At 42.6% G+C, this 17,197-nt stretch overlaps 1 protein-coding gene across 4 annotated transcripts in view; it reads right to left on the minus strand.

Moving 5' to 3' along the window:
• Positions 1–17,197, minus strand: part of Vps13d (vacuolar protein sorting 13 homolog D) — a 227,041-nt gene that overhangs the window by 102,861 nt on the left and 106,983 nt on the right. For all 4 annotated transcript variants that reach the window (XM_029539692.1, XM_029539694.1, XM_021201317.2 and 1 more), the window contains 8 exons: positions 15,237–15,484; positions 14,174–14,365; positions 13,771–13,897; positions 12,372–12,514; positions 8,847–8,977; positions 8,455–8,630; positions 2,801–2,924; positions 1,909–2,144 (listed from right to left, as the gene is read on the minus strand). In XM_029539692.1, coding sequence (XP_029395552.1) covers positions 1,909–2,144; positions 2,801–2,924; positions 8,455–8,630; positions 8,847–8,977; positions 12,372–12,514; positions 13,771–13,897; positions 14,174–14,365; positions 15,237–15,484 — 1,377 coding nt within the window. The remainder of the gene's footprint in view (positions 1–1,908; positions 2,145–2,800; positions 2,925–8,454; positions 8,631–8,846; positions 8,978–12,371; positions 12,515–13,770; positions 13,898–14,173; positions 14,366–15,236; positions 15,485–17,197) is intronic.

Raw genomic sequence — 17,197 nt, forward strand, 5'->3', positions numbered from 1 at the left:
CTTCTTCTTCCTCTTCTTCTTCCTCTTCTTCTTCCTCTTCTTCTTCCTCTTCTTCTTCCTCTTCTTCTTCCTCTTCTTCTTCCTCTTCTTCTTCCTCTTCTTCTTCTTCTTCTTCTTCTTCTTCTTCTTCTTCTTCTTCTTCTTCTTCTTCTTCTTCTTCATCTTCCCCTCCTCCTCCTTCATCTTCATCATCTTCATCATCTTCATCATCATCATCATCATCATCATCATCATCATCATCATCATCCCTTGTGTAGGCTGTTGTAGACTATATATATATATATGGCTGGATAAACTCACCTGTATGTGTACATTGTGCAGTAAGGCCAGAGATCCACATTGGATATCTGCCTCAATTACTCTAAATCTTATTATTTGAAACAGGATCTTGTTGCACCTGGGACTGTGTCAGTTAGATTGTCTGGCCAGAAAGGCCCAGGATCTGCCCATCTGTGCCCGCAGTGATGGTGTTACAAGCACTTGCCACTGCACTTGACTTTCCATATGAGAACTGGGCTCCAAACCCAAGAACTTCAGCTTATGGGTAAAGCCTGGCCTGGAGTATGTGCACAGTGATTAATTTAGATCACCTTCCTGTTTGTATTAGTCATTACTACTGCAAAAAGTACTGATGAGTTCAGTTAAAAATTAGTCATCTGGTCATCAATAGCATAACAAAATTCAACAAATTAGATTTCATTGAAATGGAAAAATTTTGTTCTTTCAACAAAATAAAAAGACAATCCATAGCATTAGAGAACAAAACCTGCAAAAAGCTGTACAAACAGCTTCGACGCCTACCAACGGATTGACAGACAGGCAAGGACATAGCCCAGAGCATTTCTCAGGCCTACACAGACCAAATGCATTTCAAGAAAGCAGAGTCACAAGGCATAATGTGGCTGAACCCAAAACATTACCCTCAGTCAAAGGTGCCAGACACAGGAGGTCACGGGGGTTATCCTAACTGCAAGGGCTACCCAGCTAGCAAAGCCCACAGGGACAGGAAGTGAAGTGGGTCAGTGGTTGCTGAGGTGTGGGAGTAAGGAGATGAGGAGCAAGTGCCAGTGGAGGTTCTTTCAGGGAAAACAAAAATGTTTTGGTGAAACTGGTAAAGTGATAAATATAGTAAATACCACTAACTGTTCAGTTTGAAATGGTTTTCTGTTATGTGAATCTGACCCTCAATGAAATAAAAAGAAAAATGACCTATTTTTTTCTTCTCCATTATTAATTCTTCCAAAAATGCATACCAACCCTGTGAGGTATACATTAAAAACTGGTTCCAACTCCTAGCACACCCCCCCCATGGGGTCCAGGTACTGTCCCACTGTGCCAGAGTTCCCAAGAGCTCCTCTCCCTCCCTGTTCCAGCCTAAACCTCTAAGCTTGAGGTCTCTATCAAGACGCTCCCTTTAAAGAGCTCAGTGGCTGCTGGAACTCAGAGAAAACAAGGAGCGTGTGGGACTTGCAACTAGACAGAACTGGTTTCACAGGCACTAACCTTTAAGAAGGTCACATTGGTCAGTGCCACAGGAACAACCCCAAAACAAACATTCCCAGCCCAATGTCAAGATAAACACTGCAGGAATTCAACATCCAGGAAAAGGCTGGTCAGTGTTGCTTAATGAATGCTAGACTCCATACTTGCAGGTAGGGGTGAGGGAGCGGAAGATGGGAAGAGGAAGGGTGGGAGGGGGATCCTTAAAGAAAGAAGAGTTGAGACGCTGGCAAAATCAAGCTACAAATGAGGATGTGGACAAGTTTTTCAAGGTAGACCCTGAGCCTGAGAGCTGGTAAAGAAAGAAGGGATCTGCTGCCACCTGTCTCTTTGGAAAATGCCTAAAATATAAAACCACTGAATAGTTAGAATATTCTGTTTAGCATCAACAGTCATGTTCAGAATTACCCGGAGAACGTGTAGGTGGCAGCAATGTAAATGAAATTTTCATAGTACAACTGTCGGTTATTCTGGAAGTCGTTCATATTGCAGTTGATCTCTGATGAGCCTGCCCCCTTAACGGTCAGTGTGATGAAGGGTGGGAGGGTGGGCTCATCCCAGGCATAATCCAGTGATGTCATGGGCTTCACTTCAGTCCGTAGCCTGGGTTCAGCTACACCATGCTGAGTGAAGACAACAGGAACCTAGAGGGCAGAGGGCTTCATTCAGGGCAGTGTCCACTGTGGCACTCACACACTCAAACACAGACTAAAATAAGAAACAGAACCTTATGATTTCCACTTAACATTTAGGACTATAGAAATGCTCACTGTAACTGAGCAACAGCAGTATACTCAATTGTTACTGGGCAATCTGATTCCTTCCTCGGCCTATATAGCATGTCTACAGAAGCACTGTGTCAATCAAATTCTTTGGGTGACAGAAAGTTTACTTTAATCTGGATGAGTGAGGTCAGCTATTAAAATAATTAACTGAAGTGGCTGGAGAAGTAGCTTAGTGGTTAAAAGTACTTGTTCTTGTGGAAGACCTGGGTCCGATTCCCAGCACTCACAAGGTGACTCACAACCACCCATAACTCTAGTTCCAGGGGATCTAACACTCTCTTCTGATCTATGAAGTCACCAGGCACATTTGGTGCATGCACATATACATGCAGACAAAATGCTCAGACACATAAAATGAATAAGCAAATCTGGAAATAATAACAGCAGCAGCTGAAACCATCTCTTAAGAGTGGGGGGGTCTCAGGGCCACAGAGCTTTAGTAAGTGTTGCATGCACTGTGCCAATATCTTCCACCCTGTACCACGTGAGCAGCAAAGCCTCAGCAGTACTGGTACCTTGGAAAGGTTGTCGATTCTGAAAGGTGGTGGTAACTGATCTGTGTCACTGAAGGAAATCCTGTAAGTAGCCCCTCGGAGAGTAATCTCCACTCGTAGGAAGAAGCATTTTCCCAGGGTGTCCCTGCAGAACAAGGGCCAAAGGCTGAATTAAAAGGAGACAGGTCCAGGAAATCCGAGGTCTTCTGAGCTCTTCGGGTACCAGGTACACATGTGATGCACAAACATGCATACATACTAACTCTCATGCATGTCAAATAAAAATAAATCTTTAAAAAGAGAAAAGGAGGAGATCAGCTGCAGCCCCTTCATTCCTTAGTCACAACACTGTGGGGCTCGGCAGGAGAAGGGGGCTCAGCAGGTAGGAGCCCCCATACAGCTTTTACAAAGCCCACACGGAGAGGCTCACAGCCAACTGCAAGTCCAGGCTCAGGTGATCTAACTGGGCCTCCTCAGGCACCAGCACTCACACCATACATTCACACACACACACACACACACACACACACACATAGATGCGCATATATACACATCATTAAGAATAAAGCTTTTAAAACTCAGAAAGTAGAAACTGAGAACAGAGCACAAAAATGGTGATTTCCTAATCATGTTTTCAGATGACATTCTTCTATGAAGACCCATGAAGGGGCTGGGGTGTAGTTCAAGCATTCAAAGTCATTCTCTGGGACATAGTAAATTCAAGCCCCACCATAGCTATATGAGACTCTGAGGGAAGAGGTACAATGCTATACTGTGTACGTATGTGCACTGCATTAATAGATATTACTAGAGTTTAAAAAGAGCTTGTTTTTACAGAAGAATATAAACTAACAAAGGAAGAAATTAGAAAATCTTCAATTCTAATTCTTGACATAATAAATAGTTCCGGTTGTATAAAACCTTTGGAGAAAGAGAACACTGTGCTTCAATAATTCTTCAATGGATCAGTCTTCTTTACGAAGATGGAGAGGTGACTCAGCAGCAGAGGGAGCAGGTGGGCACAAAGGTGGGCACCACAACAGCCAAGTGATCAAAGCACACAAGTAACCAGATCAATGTGCCACAGGCCTTTTGATGTGAAAGGGGACACGTATCACATAAGCTGGAACTATTCACACCAAGGACTGACCTAATCTACACTCAGTGCACCAGCATCCAGGTGCAAAAAAGAATGCGTCCTACATGTTCAGCGCCGTGGGGTAACTGCCGGACACCACCGCCTGACAGACAAAAGGGGAAGGAGGCCAGCTCCCCACTACAGGAGGTAGTTTCTGCAGCTGCATTAAGTAAGTGACTGCTGACCTGATCCCAGATTAGAAACATTGGGCTGCAGTGAAGGAAAACTCGCCCATTCATTCATCTGAACAGATTATTTATTAGAAACCATTGTGCTGGTACTAAATTCCTTGCATATGTATTAATGGTATCATAGTCATAGTATTATTATTTGTTTTAAAAACAAAGCTATTTCCCTAGATACACATCATAACCATTATTTGTGGTAGGTGCTAGATTTAATATAGCTCAAGAATCATGACGACCTCAACTTATTTTCCTACAGTTCAGCAAATATGCTCACTCGCACATGCTCAAGCCACCAAGCGAGTGTGGGGAGGGGGAGGGGGAAGGGACAGAAGTAGGACTAGCAAAGTGCTGACATCAGTGAGGTGTGAGATGGAAGAGGCTCCCTGTGCTGCTCCTGAGACTTCCCATTCAAATTGTTTCCAGATGAAACACTGGGGAAAGGAAAAGAAATGGATGGTACCAGTCGCCCGGTAGCTTAGAATACACACGGAAGCCATTTTTAAAGGATTAACATGAGGTACACACCTTCTTTCCACCCTACCCTCACCTTTTTAAAGTAATCATGTTTAATCCCAGTCCAACAAATGGCTCCCAAAACCATGTTTTTAGCAGAAATAGAAAAAAAGATCATAAAATTTCTACATATCTCAGGAATTTTGAACAAAAGAGCCACCAAAACCAAGCTGAAGTTCTCTTGCTGCTCATTTCAAAAGGTGTCATGAAGCTACAGCAATCAACACTAATGCTAGTCAGCCCAGTGAACCACTGGCAAGCCTAGAAACAAAGCCCTTGTGAGGACAGCCAAATGCCTTCCAACAACCTGGAGAAGCTGAACATCCACACTGGTGACAAGTGGACCCTCACAAGCACACCACACACAAGAGAAGACATAAAACCATAAAGCAAGCAAAGGAAAACAGCTTCGTGGCACTGGATCTGACAACCGTTCGCAAATATGCCATCAAAAGCAACCAAAGTGCCGATAAACTGATTTAACAACAACATTCTCCCAGAAGACAAGCAGCAGCATCAACAGGCAGACAGGAGACTGCAAATCATACACCTGGTCAGGAAAACATCCAAAAGAGCAACAACTCGCTCAGAAGTAGGTGGAAAATCCAGTGAAGGCAGACAAATAGCCACCAAGCCATAAAATGGCCACTGGAGAAATCAGTGCCATCGTGAGGGTGGGCGGGCTGGGGGGAGGGGCTCAGTAGCACAGCATCTGTTGGCATTTCTGAGAACCTGGAGCTTAATACACAGTAGCTCAAAGACAACAAGCCACAGAGAGATCCCCACTTGCTGCTATTAGGAGTAGTCACTATGGATATCCCAACAGGAAATGGTTGAGTGGAACAGACATATGATGGGATGCTATTCAGCCTTAAAAAGAAAGAAAATGCTGACCTATGCCACACATATAAACCTTAAAGGTTCATATTATCCTAAGTAAAATAAGATAGTCAACAAAAAGAACATGCTGCAGCACATTTCCACTAATATATGTTCTTGAGTAGTCAAATTTCTAGATACACCATGTAGAATGGGGGCTGCTGAGGACTGGGGCAAAGGAAGTGGGGAGTTATTTAACTGGTGTAGAGTCTGAGTTTTACAGGAGATGAAGCAACCTATATGGGTCAACCTATATGGGTTCTCAACCTATATGGGTCGTAACCCCTTTGGGAGTCAACCAACCCTTTCACAGGGGTCTACTAAGACCATCAAAAAACACAGATATTTGTATTATGATTCATAACAGTAGCAAAATTACTGTTATGAAATATCAATAAAATAATTGTATGGTCTGGGGTCACCACAACATGAGAAACTATATTAATGGGTCACAGCATTAGGAAGGTTGAGAACTGCTGCTCTAGAGGCTCCCTGTGTTGCAGGATATTTGATCACACTGTGAGTTCCAAGATTGTGTTATTTACTGAAAAACTTGTCTCTAGTTGTGGTGTGGCTCAGCCCTTAGTACACACCTTTAAGGTAAAGTTAGTTTGTAGAAGGAAGCACCCAGTTTCAAAGTGATGTCTAATTGAGTGGCAGACAAAGTGATGAATCATAGAAAGATTTGACAGAATAAAATCTGCCCAACTCTCACAACAAGAGAGAGGAAAGGGAAGCTACTTGAGGGGCAGTGCAGAGAGAGAAGGCAGTTTTACATGGAGAGTTGTACAGAGACAGGTTGAAGAGAGAACAAGCTAGACATAGGTGAAGAAAGAGCAAGTGAGAGAATGAGAATGAGCCAAAATATTAGAACAGATTGCCAGAGGCCAAGCAGAGAAATACAAAGGCTGAGAAAGATGCCAGATTGAATCAGTCAGTTTGAAGATTAACCCCAAATAGGTGCACTGAACCAGGCAGCCAGAGCTCAGAAAGAACAAGAACAGGTGAGCTTATTTAGCAGAAAGTCTCAGAGGCTGAAAACATTCTAGGCCTGGATTAGACTACATGGACTATAAAAGTTTCCAGGACTAGGCCTAGGTTATCAGCCAGAGGCAGTAAGCCTCAGAGACAACAATTACTACAGGAGAATAAAAGATACTTTTAACATCTGTGTGCCTTAGTGTGTACTGGCTGGTCCAAGATATGCAGCACTGTGAGTGTGCACAGGCTGGCCAAGGGGTGTGTGTAGAGACACAGAGGTCTTTGTGCTCACAGATAAGCACTTGGGGAACTAGGAATGTTCAACACACAGGGTTGTTCCTTCAAAGGGAGGGTTGCAAATAACCTGTTATCTGACCAGAAGGCTGAGAGCTAGTGACCTTTACATGATCCGTGTGGCCAAGGCTACACCAGCTCTTTCCCCCAGGTCATTATCATGAACTTGTCAATCTATAGAAACTATCGTTATGGAAGATGTCATATGTACCTTACAAACATCGAGTTTTGATGTAGTCATGTCTTAAGCTTTACTGTGTATACAGACTGAGTTAATTATTACCTGGAAAATTTTCACCAAATTGTTCTGTACTTCAATATGTCTAAAATAAACTACTCAGAAGTAATTTAAATTAATACTAACTATCAAGTAGTGTTGAACAAAACTACCTTCTTGCCTGTCTTGGATCCTTACTCTGTTGGCCTTGGTGGTTGCAGAGACCCTCACAGGTGTGCAGCAATGTGAATGTGCACTGGCTGGTCCAGGGTATGGTCAATAAGGGTGATCACTGTGGCAGAGAAGTCCAAGGTCAGGCTGAACAACCCAGCAAAAAAAAACAAAAACAAAAACAAAAAACAAAAAACAAAACAAAACAAAACAAAAATACACCTTTATTCTCAAGGTAAAAAAATAAATAAATAAATAACCCTGTTATTATTTGACAGGGCTAGGAATGTGCTGAGTGGCAAAGTGCTCACCTAGCATGTATAGGAAACTGTAGATTCAACTACAAAAAATACAACAACAATAAGAAAAGCATCTGATGAAACAGAAAGAAAATTAAGTCATCCTGAACATGGTTGATTTTTCTAACAAGAACCTGAGGCTCACTGGGGAAGGCAAAGATATGATGTTTAGGTTAGTCAACTTAACACATAACCAAAAATCTCCTGGGAAAAAAAGCCTGATTGAGGGATTGTCTCACATTGGGTTGGCCTGTGGCCACCTCTGTGGGGACTGTCTTAATTGAGTGAATTAATATGAGAAGACCTAACCCACTGTGGTAGCACCATTCCCTTGGCAAGGGACCCCAAACTATATGGCAGTGGAAAAACAAAGCTAAATACATGTAATAAGCAGGTGTGTGTGCACACATTCATTTCTCTCTGTGTGTCTCTCTGTGTGTGTATGTGTGTGTCTCTCTACTCTTGGATGTGATGTGGCAAGCTGTTTGGAGTTCCAGCTTTAACTTCTATTTTGGACTGTAACCTGAAAGTATAAACTGAAAGAAATGCCTTTTTTCCTCAAGTTGTTTCTTTTTTCTTTTTTTTTTTTTTTTTTTTTTTTTTTTGGTCAGGGTGTTTTATCACAGTAACAGAAATGAAACTAGAACAGAAGGCCAGATAATTTACCAGAACACCACCAGAGAACATTCAAATGCACAAGTATAAACAGAGTTACCATCAGTGGTATCATCTAAACACAGACAGTGACTTGGAGTTACAGGCAGTCACTTTGGATTTCACACACCCTGAAAATCACAGAACTGTATTCATCACTTAAAGCTGCCAGTGCCTCCTACAACTCATCCCACCAAAATGCTTACACTTCCCTGGAATTTTACAAGTTCTAAGAACTATATTTGAGCCATAATTTCACAAGTCCACTTTGTGTGTGTGTGTGTTAAAATTAATGTGCCTCAAAGAAAGTTATGTTTATCTCTTTTAAGCCTGAGACTTACCTCATGTTGATATGGAAGGAATTATTCTTATTGACTTCAAAGCCTCCAGACCAAATACAATTAGGAACGTCCATCAACCTGACACACAAGAGCTGATCGTAGTCATTTCGAGGCCAGTGGAAGACCACACTAGATCCAGGTAGGGTGGAAATGTAGCCATTGGGATTGGCTGTTCCCTAAGACACACAGATCATGGGCTTTAGTGAGTCTACTCAACACCTGAACAAGTCACATACCTTTCTTACCAAGTGCCTACTCTGAGCCTTATCCTACACAGGAGCTGTTGGGTCACTCACAACACTCAACATATAGTCTTGATGAGAAGCAAGCCTTGACATTAAACTCCATGTTATTAAACAAGCTCTAGTTATTCGTCAACGCAAACTGCTTACCTGTCCCCGGGCAAATTCCCTTTGTGCAAATGCAAGCTTGTGAGATGATTTATTATCCAATAGATAACGAGGGGCAAAGATGACCATACAAGTGTCAATATAGCGACCTCGGCCTTTCTTGACATCAATACCTACAAGTGACAAGAACCATTTCATTGATTAATCATGACAGAAAATTCTTGGTCTGACAAAAATGAATAGCTTTCATAATTCTTTAGTTCTTCTAAGCAAACAAGTATGACACCTAGAGAAGGTATGAAACCTCCTTTCCAGAATGGAACAAAACTATCTACTGCTCACAATGTATTGTTCCTTATTCCCATTTAGGCTTTAGAAAGCCTGGAGAAGGAGAGCTCGCAAGATGGCTAAGTGGTTATGGGGGCTTGCCACCAACCCTGACAACCTGAGTTTGATCCCTGGAACAGAGAATGTAGGAAGAGAGAACAGACTCCTACAACTTGTCCTCTGACCTCCACACATGCACCATGGCAAATCACATTCGTACACAAAACAAACAAACAAACAAACAAATGTTTAGAAGTTTCTGGGGCAGTTCCAATATCCTTTTAATTCCTAGTTTCTTTACCCTGAATAAAGCATCATAAGAGCAGCTAAGACACACAAGTGTTTGATCACACACAGCTTGGCTTTCTGTCTATGAATCAGAGCACTCACAGAGGCCCATGTGCTACAATGATGCTTACACTTGAGACACAAAGTTCACCCCAGAAAACCTGCCTCTGTTAAAGGAGAAAGTGGAAATCACAGACTCCTTCGATTCTATACCAACCTGAACTCAGGCAAGCACTCTAGCTAGTATCTCCTCTAGTAATTTTTAGCCTACTGTCCAAAAGACCAACTCATGGATGATACAAGGGTTTATTTATTCATTAAAAAAATAGGTCTTCCCTACTTACTAATTCAACTTATATTCAATACTAGGATTTATTTATTCATTAAAAAATAGGTCTTTCCTACTTAGTACAAACTAAAAAAAAAATAATAATAATAACAAAACAACAAGTTTCACATAAAGAAGTTGAAGTCACATGCCAGGCGTTGTGGCGCATGCCTTTAATCCCAGCACTCGGGAGGCAGAGGCAGGCGGATTTCTGAGTTGGACTCCAGCCTGGTCTACAGAGTGAGCTCCAGGACAGCCAGGGCTACACAGAGAAACCCTGTCTCGAAAAAAAAACAAACAAACAAAAGAAGTGGAGTCGCCTGCTCTAGGCCACACAGTTGTAGATAGCAAGGCTGGGAATTCAGCCCAGGCATGGCCTAGAGCTGGCGCCCCTCCCAGTTATAGGTACCACAATCTACTGACTCCTTAATGTGCCTTGAAAAGCCTGAGAAGTGATCTGATTTCAAGAGACTGAGTAGCCTCTACAAAGTGTCTCTGGAACTCTTACCTAAGAAAAACCACATAGCTCTAGGGTGATGGGGCACAACCTACTTTTCTTCTGGGACAAAAAGAAAAGCTTTAGTTACCAGAAGTCAACAGCATTAGAGTCAGAAGATCTTAACTAATATGAAATGCACTTCAAAAGCTGTGCTTAATTTGCAAGTACAAATAGTCAGCCAGAGCAACACAGACACTCTATTTTTGGAAAAGGGTGGGCTTTGTGTTCCCCTTCCAGCCTAGTTTGCCCTGGTAGACCCCCAATAAATTAAGCTGAGATCAAAATACACACAAAATCCTTTGTTTTCAAAGTGCATGTTCCCAGATTGTGCTGTAAACATTTCCAAGAGATAGCTGTTTGTTAACACTAGGACTTCACAGATTGCCTTGACAATACATACACAAATGTAACAAACCTGACCAAGATCCTATCTTGGCCTATCCTACACCTTCACTTGGAAGAATGACAAACTCAGATGACAGATCGTGAAGAACTCTACCAGCACACATGTTAACAGATACTTCATGGTTACACATGCATTCATGGCTACTCCTGCAGACACAGTTACATATGCATGCACATTTACATGTGTACTCTATGCTCCACTTGATTCGCTGCCACAAGTCTGTGGCTCTTAGCAGGAGCTGTGCTAAAAGAGTGACCTTCATTGCTTTCTCTTCCCAAATCTGTCCCAAATATAGCTTCCAGCTAATCTGGGTACCTTGCTTTGGAAAATAAATTAAGGGCAAGACAGCCAGCAGAAAGCCAAGCCAAGCATGAGGCAGCCTTGCCTACTTAAGGGGTGGAAGAGTCAAATGTGAGACGAATACTCTCTTCAGCTCATATAAAGCTGGCTTCTTTTTAAGATCTTTATGTCCATGGCAAGGAGGCAGCTTGAATGGAAGCATGAATATACACCAAACAATCTGAAAAGGAAACTACACATGGATAATTCCTCTCTCAAGAATCCTCAAGTAGAGCAGCCAAGATGGCTCTGCAGCCATCAGTGATCGCCTCCACAACTGACAACCTGGCATCAATTCCCAAGCCCCACATGATAAAAGGAAAGAGACAAACTCTAGCAAACTGTGTTCTAATGCATGTGTGTTTGTGTGTGCATACACACACACTCACACACACATGCAAAATAAACAAACAAACAAATGAATAAATTAAAAATGTAAAACCCTAAAGATTAAACTACCCCATTTTCTGTAGGATTCAGAACAAACGGACCATCATAGTTCTTCATCCTACAAAACTGTTGAGACATCAACCAACATTGCAGTGTTCTAAAGAATCCTACCGCCTCTTCAGGCTTCCTTGGGCACAACATTTGCACATGGAACACATGCTATAAAGCATGCAAAACACCCAAATAAAATAAATTTTAAAAAAAAAGTTGACTAAAATGAAAAGCTGCTGCCTCCCTTGGTTACATAACCACCTTTCTCAAGAACTAGCACTCAGGTGCTGCATGTAGCTTGTGCTACTCACTGTGCATCCCCAGAACTACAGAACGCTCTATAGGACCAGGCTGTGAAGTCCCTGGAATGATTTACTACAATTTTACACATTGCTAACACATTAAACCTGGGGAATACTTAAATCCAACTGACCTTGGACCTTAAGGAAATGTTCCACATGTCCTCATGTGGCTCTGAGGGACATGGATACAGAATTCTCCTTGCCACAAACAGGAAGACAGGCAAGCTGGGGGCCTTCTGATGATGACATCCCTGGGTACATTTTGTTGTATTTCCTGCCTCAAATTCACACATCCATGTCCTACTTCTGGACTTTTCTGCTTCTCTAACTGCCCAATGTATCTGGACTGTCACTCAAACTCTACTTGAGTTCCACGTGAATCCTGACCTGCTCAGAGTTTCTAAGTTTGAATTAATATATGCAAACAGTCAGAGGATGGAAGTGTTTTAAGTGTTAAGTGGGGGGAGGTGTTTCAGAGAACTATCAATCTAGCATTCAGAGAAGAGCTATATGACCATAGTCAAATCAGAAAACCTGCACTTCTTGCCAGGCCAACATGCATAGCTGGTTTACTTATGGAGGACTGGGGTCTTTGGCCAATGGTCCCAATCCTCCCTCAGCCCCAATAATAACTCACCAATGTTATAGATGAGACCTGGGCGATTTCCTTGCTGGATAACTTTCAAAGCTCGGACACCACTACCACCATCCAGGGAGAAGCCCTGACACCAGCCAGGCATGCCTTCTGGATGAATCCCTCTTCCAATTCTCATAGTACAGCTGTGGTGGGAAGAAGCGCAAACATGGATACCTCCACACCAGACTTTGAACAAGGAAACACTGTGGCTGCCACCCAATCAGGTCTCTCACACTGACTTTCAACCTTACTTCCTGTGAACCCCAAGCACAGCAAGACAATTAACTCCAGAGGTAGCCACAGCACAGCAGTGTGATGAGAACTGCAGCTAAGCATTTTGGGAGAAAATGCCAATACTCTCTATAAGCCTGCCACATGCTACAATCTTGTTCCTTAAAATATAAAAACTCGGGGAAAATCCCGAGCAAACACTGTAAACTGAGGTGGCTGGGGGTGGTTTTCCAGGAACCAACATGATCAAAATGATAGAGCACTGATGAGGGAGTTGGGGTCTCATCACAGAACCCGGAAACAGCCAGAACGTGCTCCAGCTCTGCCACAGACAAACGACGTGGCCTTAGGCCGGTAACACCATCTCTGTGCCTCTGAGGAGAGAGACTCCTGGATGTTTCACATGTCTGGTTGTGTCTCCTCCAACAGCCACAACTCTGACTAACCACAAGCCTTCTCTTGATTTAGGCTGGCTGGGGTACAAACATCTGCGTCCATTGGAGCACACTAGGGACCTTCACGGGAGGATTCAGCAGTACTCTACAGATAATGTTTAGAGATATGGGACACCCCCCTGTAGCCCCCATTATCTTTAGACTGGGGCTATATACTCCTGAAGAAAACAGAATGCCAAAACCAACAAAAGTAAATTAATGTCCCTACATGCCTTAAAGAGACACCTCACTTAACCTCACAAGTGCTATCCTCATCCACAGACTCCCATGAATTTTGAGATGGTGCCACAGCACATTTGGGATTTGCAAACCTCCCATAAACAGCCTCAGCTGGATTCATGGGCTGAAGACTTCACCAAGGACAGACTATCTTCTCCCTAATGCCACTCCTCTCCAGGGCACACAGCTTCTAGCAGAAAGATGGCAGGAAGTTCCTCTTCCATGGCACAGTTACAAAAAAAGAGTCCTACTTCAATAAAACAGAACTACCTTTCATTACAAACTCATAAATGGTTTATTCCCTGTATCAAATAACATATAACTTAGGCTTTTTTTTTTTTTTTTTTTTTTTAATCCTATTAAGTTAGGACTCCACTGCTGCCAAGCCAGGCCTGTAGGCTCCAGGACAGATCTACTTAAACAGGCAGCTTCTGGCCTTGCTGATCTCCCACACCTGCTAGCTCACTGCCCCTCCCGTACATAGCCACACTTACAGGTTTGGCTGTTCTTTGTCAGCATAGCAGAACAGGAGAGGGCTCAGGCTCCGTGCCAACTCATGCTCCTCAAACTGGCCTGCAGCATCCGTCTTTGCATTGTCCTGTCTGAAGATCAGTGGTAACCCTTTAGAAAGGAGGGAAAAGTTTATATCATTCCCACCCAGTCTACCCAGGAAACATGCAAACAGCTAAAGGGGAAATCACCATGGGGAAGCAGTAGAAGGGAGTTTATTAGTGGGCCCAGCCCACTGTTTGAAGAACACCTAATGAGCAGCTTGACAACGGTCATACATAGTAGGGAAGACTGAGTAATCTGTCTGCAGTGGCTCCAGTTAGTCAGCTGAGCAAAGGTATCCAAATTCCCATGTCAAAGGTCTACTTGAATGGTTTCAGTGTGTACCTGTCTTGTTGATTAGCCAATATGGTGCGGAAATGAAGATCTTTAAGGATCCTTCTGCACGACAAGCAATGCGGATGGTGAGGTTGAGCTGCCGCCGGTTGATGTCATAGAGTCGCATTCTGACCATGTAGTTCTGCGTCCCAGGTGGAATGAGCAATTCTTTACAGAGTGGAAAGTTTTCTAGTGACACCCCTAAAGGTACAAGACATTTGCTTTTCTGGACATGCACTTAAATTTGTCAAAAATAGCCTATACAAAAGTAAATTGGAGTCCTTTTAGAAAAATCACTAAGGATCTACTAGGTAGAAACCTAAGGCCACTTTCATCTTGTTGGATAAGAACAAATAGGAAGCAACCTAGAGTCCACTAGTCAAATTCAGAACTTTGTACAGCATGGTAAACATGTGTGGTTTTCTTTGTATCATTTATTTTTTGAAACAGCATTTCTCTCTGTGTGGCCCTGGCTGTCCTGGAACTTGCTCTATAGACCAGGCTGAACTCAGACATCTATCTGCCTGCCTCTGTCTCCTGAGTGCTGAGGTTCATGTCCAGTGATGAAGATGTGATTTAAACCTTTAGGTAATCTTACGTGTACTATTCTAATCCTCGAGATGCTTGAAGGCCCTGACAATGTTATGTTCACTCATGTCTGCTTGGCTATTCTCTATCCTGACCCTTACAAAGGAACATTACTCAATGTAATAAATATTGCAACCTTCATCTCTGCATCGATAAAACAGGCAAATAAGTGGTGCTGTAAGGATTACATGAGCGCACAGGTCAAGAGCCTGCCTTTTGTCTGAAGACCTGAGTGCATACAAACATTTGCTTCTTCCCACTCTACAGCTAGAAAGACGCATAGTGTGAAAAGATGGAACCACTCCCTATACTCACACACAAGAAAGAGCACTCTGTTGATTGTTTCCTAGCTAAGTCCTTGGCTCTGAGTTGGTTCACTGAGATACTGCATGCAACTTGATTTCTACAAGGGGCTTAGAATGCTCACAAATATTTCCTGTTATTTTTAATAGGATTATTACAAATGATGCTAAGGCCATCTTACCCAGTTCAATGTTCTGAGACGTATCAGCCGTGGGGAGGGCTGCCTCTTTGCCAGGTTTCAGGGTCCCATTAATTGGCATTCCTTTTACATAGAAGTCAAGCTCACAAGGCAGCAAGTTACAGATGACCACTGTTGGTAGGAGGTATATAGTATGCCCAGGCTGTCTGAAAATCTGTTTTGCACTGTCAGAAAATATGTTTGAGGGCATGTAATCTGGATAATTCTCCTTCTTTATGGCTACACAGAACCTGTAAAGACAAACCACATGAAAACTATCAGCCTGTATTAAGAGCTTCAATATTTCTCCTGAGCTAAATAATGAAAAAGCTCATCTACTGAGATGTAGTTCACAGTAAAATGTAGAGGTTATGAATACTGGGGTTTAATGGGCTTTAGCCATTACATGCTCATGCATAACCATCACTCAAAGCAAGTTAAAGACTACTCTCAAAGTGCCCTCACTAAACTTCCAACAGGTGTGTTCTCCCAGCCATTCAAGCAATCCCTTTCATCAGACACGTTTGCTCAGCAACTACATACAAATGGGGTCACATGGTATATATACTACTTTGTGTTGGGGTTTTTTTCTCTAGCAATCTCAGGATTAACAGTTGACAGCATGACTGAAATCTTTGATATTATTATTATTTCACCAACTATGATTCTGTGATTCATCTATTTCTCTTTTTAGTCTCCCTACACATTTGTAGGCAAGGGTGTGCTAGAACTCATCATACTGTGCTTGTACTTATTTCATAAGTTTAAACTAAGCGAATGCCTCTGCTCATGTTATCCTGACATTTTGACTTTTTGGCCATGTTGTGGTTTGTAGCTTTACACCTAAATAGGACTGTTGATTACTTTTCTCCCTCGGCAGCCTACATAGCTCCCTCAGGTACGATGAGATGCAATCCTCACAGGGGAGGTTTCTAGGTCATTTCCAGTCCTATTCTTCCAAGTCCTGGATCTGAACAAAGTGTCTAGTGTTATGAACAGGAGGGGCTTACCTTCACTTTCTGCAAGGCAAACAAGAGCCACAGCAGTAGCCTACATTGTTCTGGAGGTGTCTTAGACTCCCATGACCAATAACTCAAAGGAGGTTTTCTGTGCCTAGCACTGGTGTTTTTGTTGTTGCAGTTATTAAATAGCTATGGTTCTTGGGGGAAGCATTATCACTCCTCGTATCACACACACACACACATACTATATGTAGTTTTAAGTAAGCAAAATAGTATGATTCCCAATAACTTTTCCAAACATCTTTAGTGCTGTCTCTCTTCCTTAATTGTTAACTTGAAACAGCTGTAAACCACAACATGACCAAAATGTCAAGATTCTCCTAAAGGTTCGGTAGTGGCTCTTATATCCTAAGGGAACCCAAAACCCATCTAATTGAACTTAATTCCCTCTCAATAAGAATTCATGCTTAAACAAAATCTAGAAAATGACAACAAGTGACATGCCAGTGTGTATGGGAAAACGCGAGTGAGGCCCCATGCCTAGGTGAAGAGCTACAGGCAAGCAATGGGGGTCAAGGCCTGACAGGTTATCTAATCCCAGGTAGATCTGTCAGTACTAAGCACAAATGCATAAACGCACACTCCCTTCTTTGCAATCCTTTTCACATCTGTTGGATAGGCAGTAATGTTTCATTTGTTTGGAGTGAGGGAGTAGTTGGGAAGTGGATGGATGGTTAGAATATCTCCTTTTTTTTTTTTTTTTTAAGTAGCTGTATAGCCCAAACAGGCTCCAAACTCAAAATTCACCAGTATCATCAGGAGTATTAAGATTACAGGTCTGGGGCTGGTGAGATGGCTCAGCTAGTAAGAGCATCGACTGCTCTTCCAAAGGTCCTGAGTTCAAATCCCAGCAACCACATGGTGGCTCAGAACCATCCGTAAAGAGATCTGATGCCCTCTTCTGGAGTGTCTGAAGACAGCTACAGTGTACTTAAATATAAT

This window comes from Mus pahari, chromosome 6, assembly GCF_900095145.1.
Source record: "Mus pahari chromosome 6, PAHARI_EIJ_v1.1, whole genome shotgun sequence".
NCBI classification, from domain to species: Eukaryota; Metazoa; Chordata; class Mammalia; order Rodentia; family Muridae; genus Mus; species Mus pahari.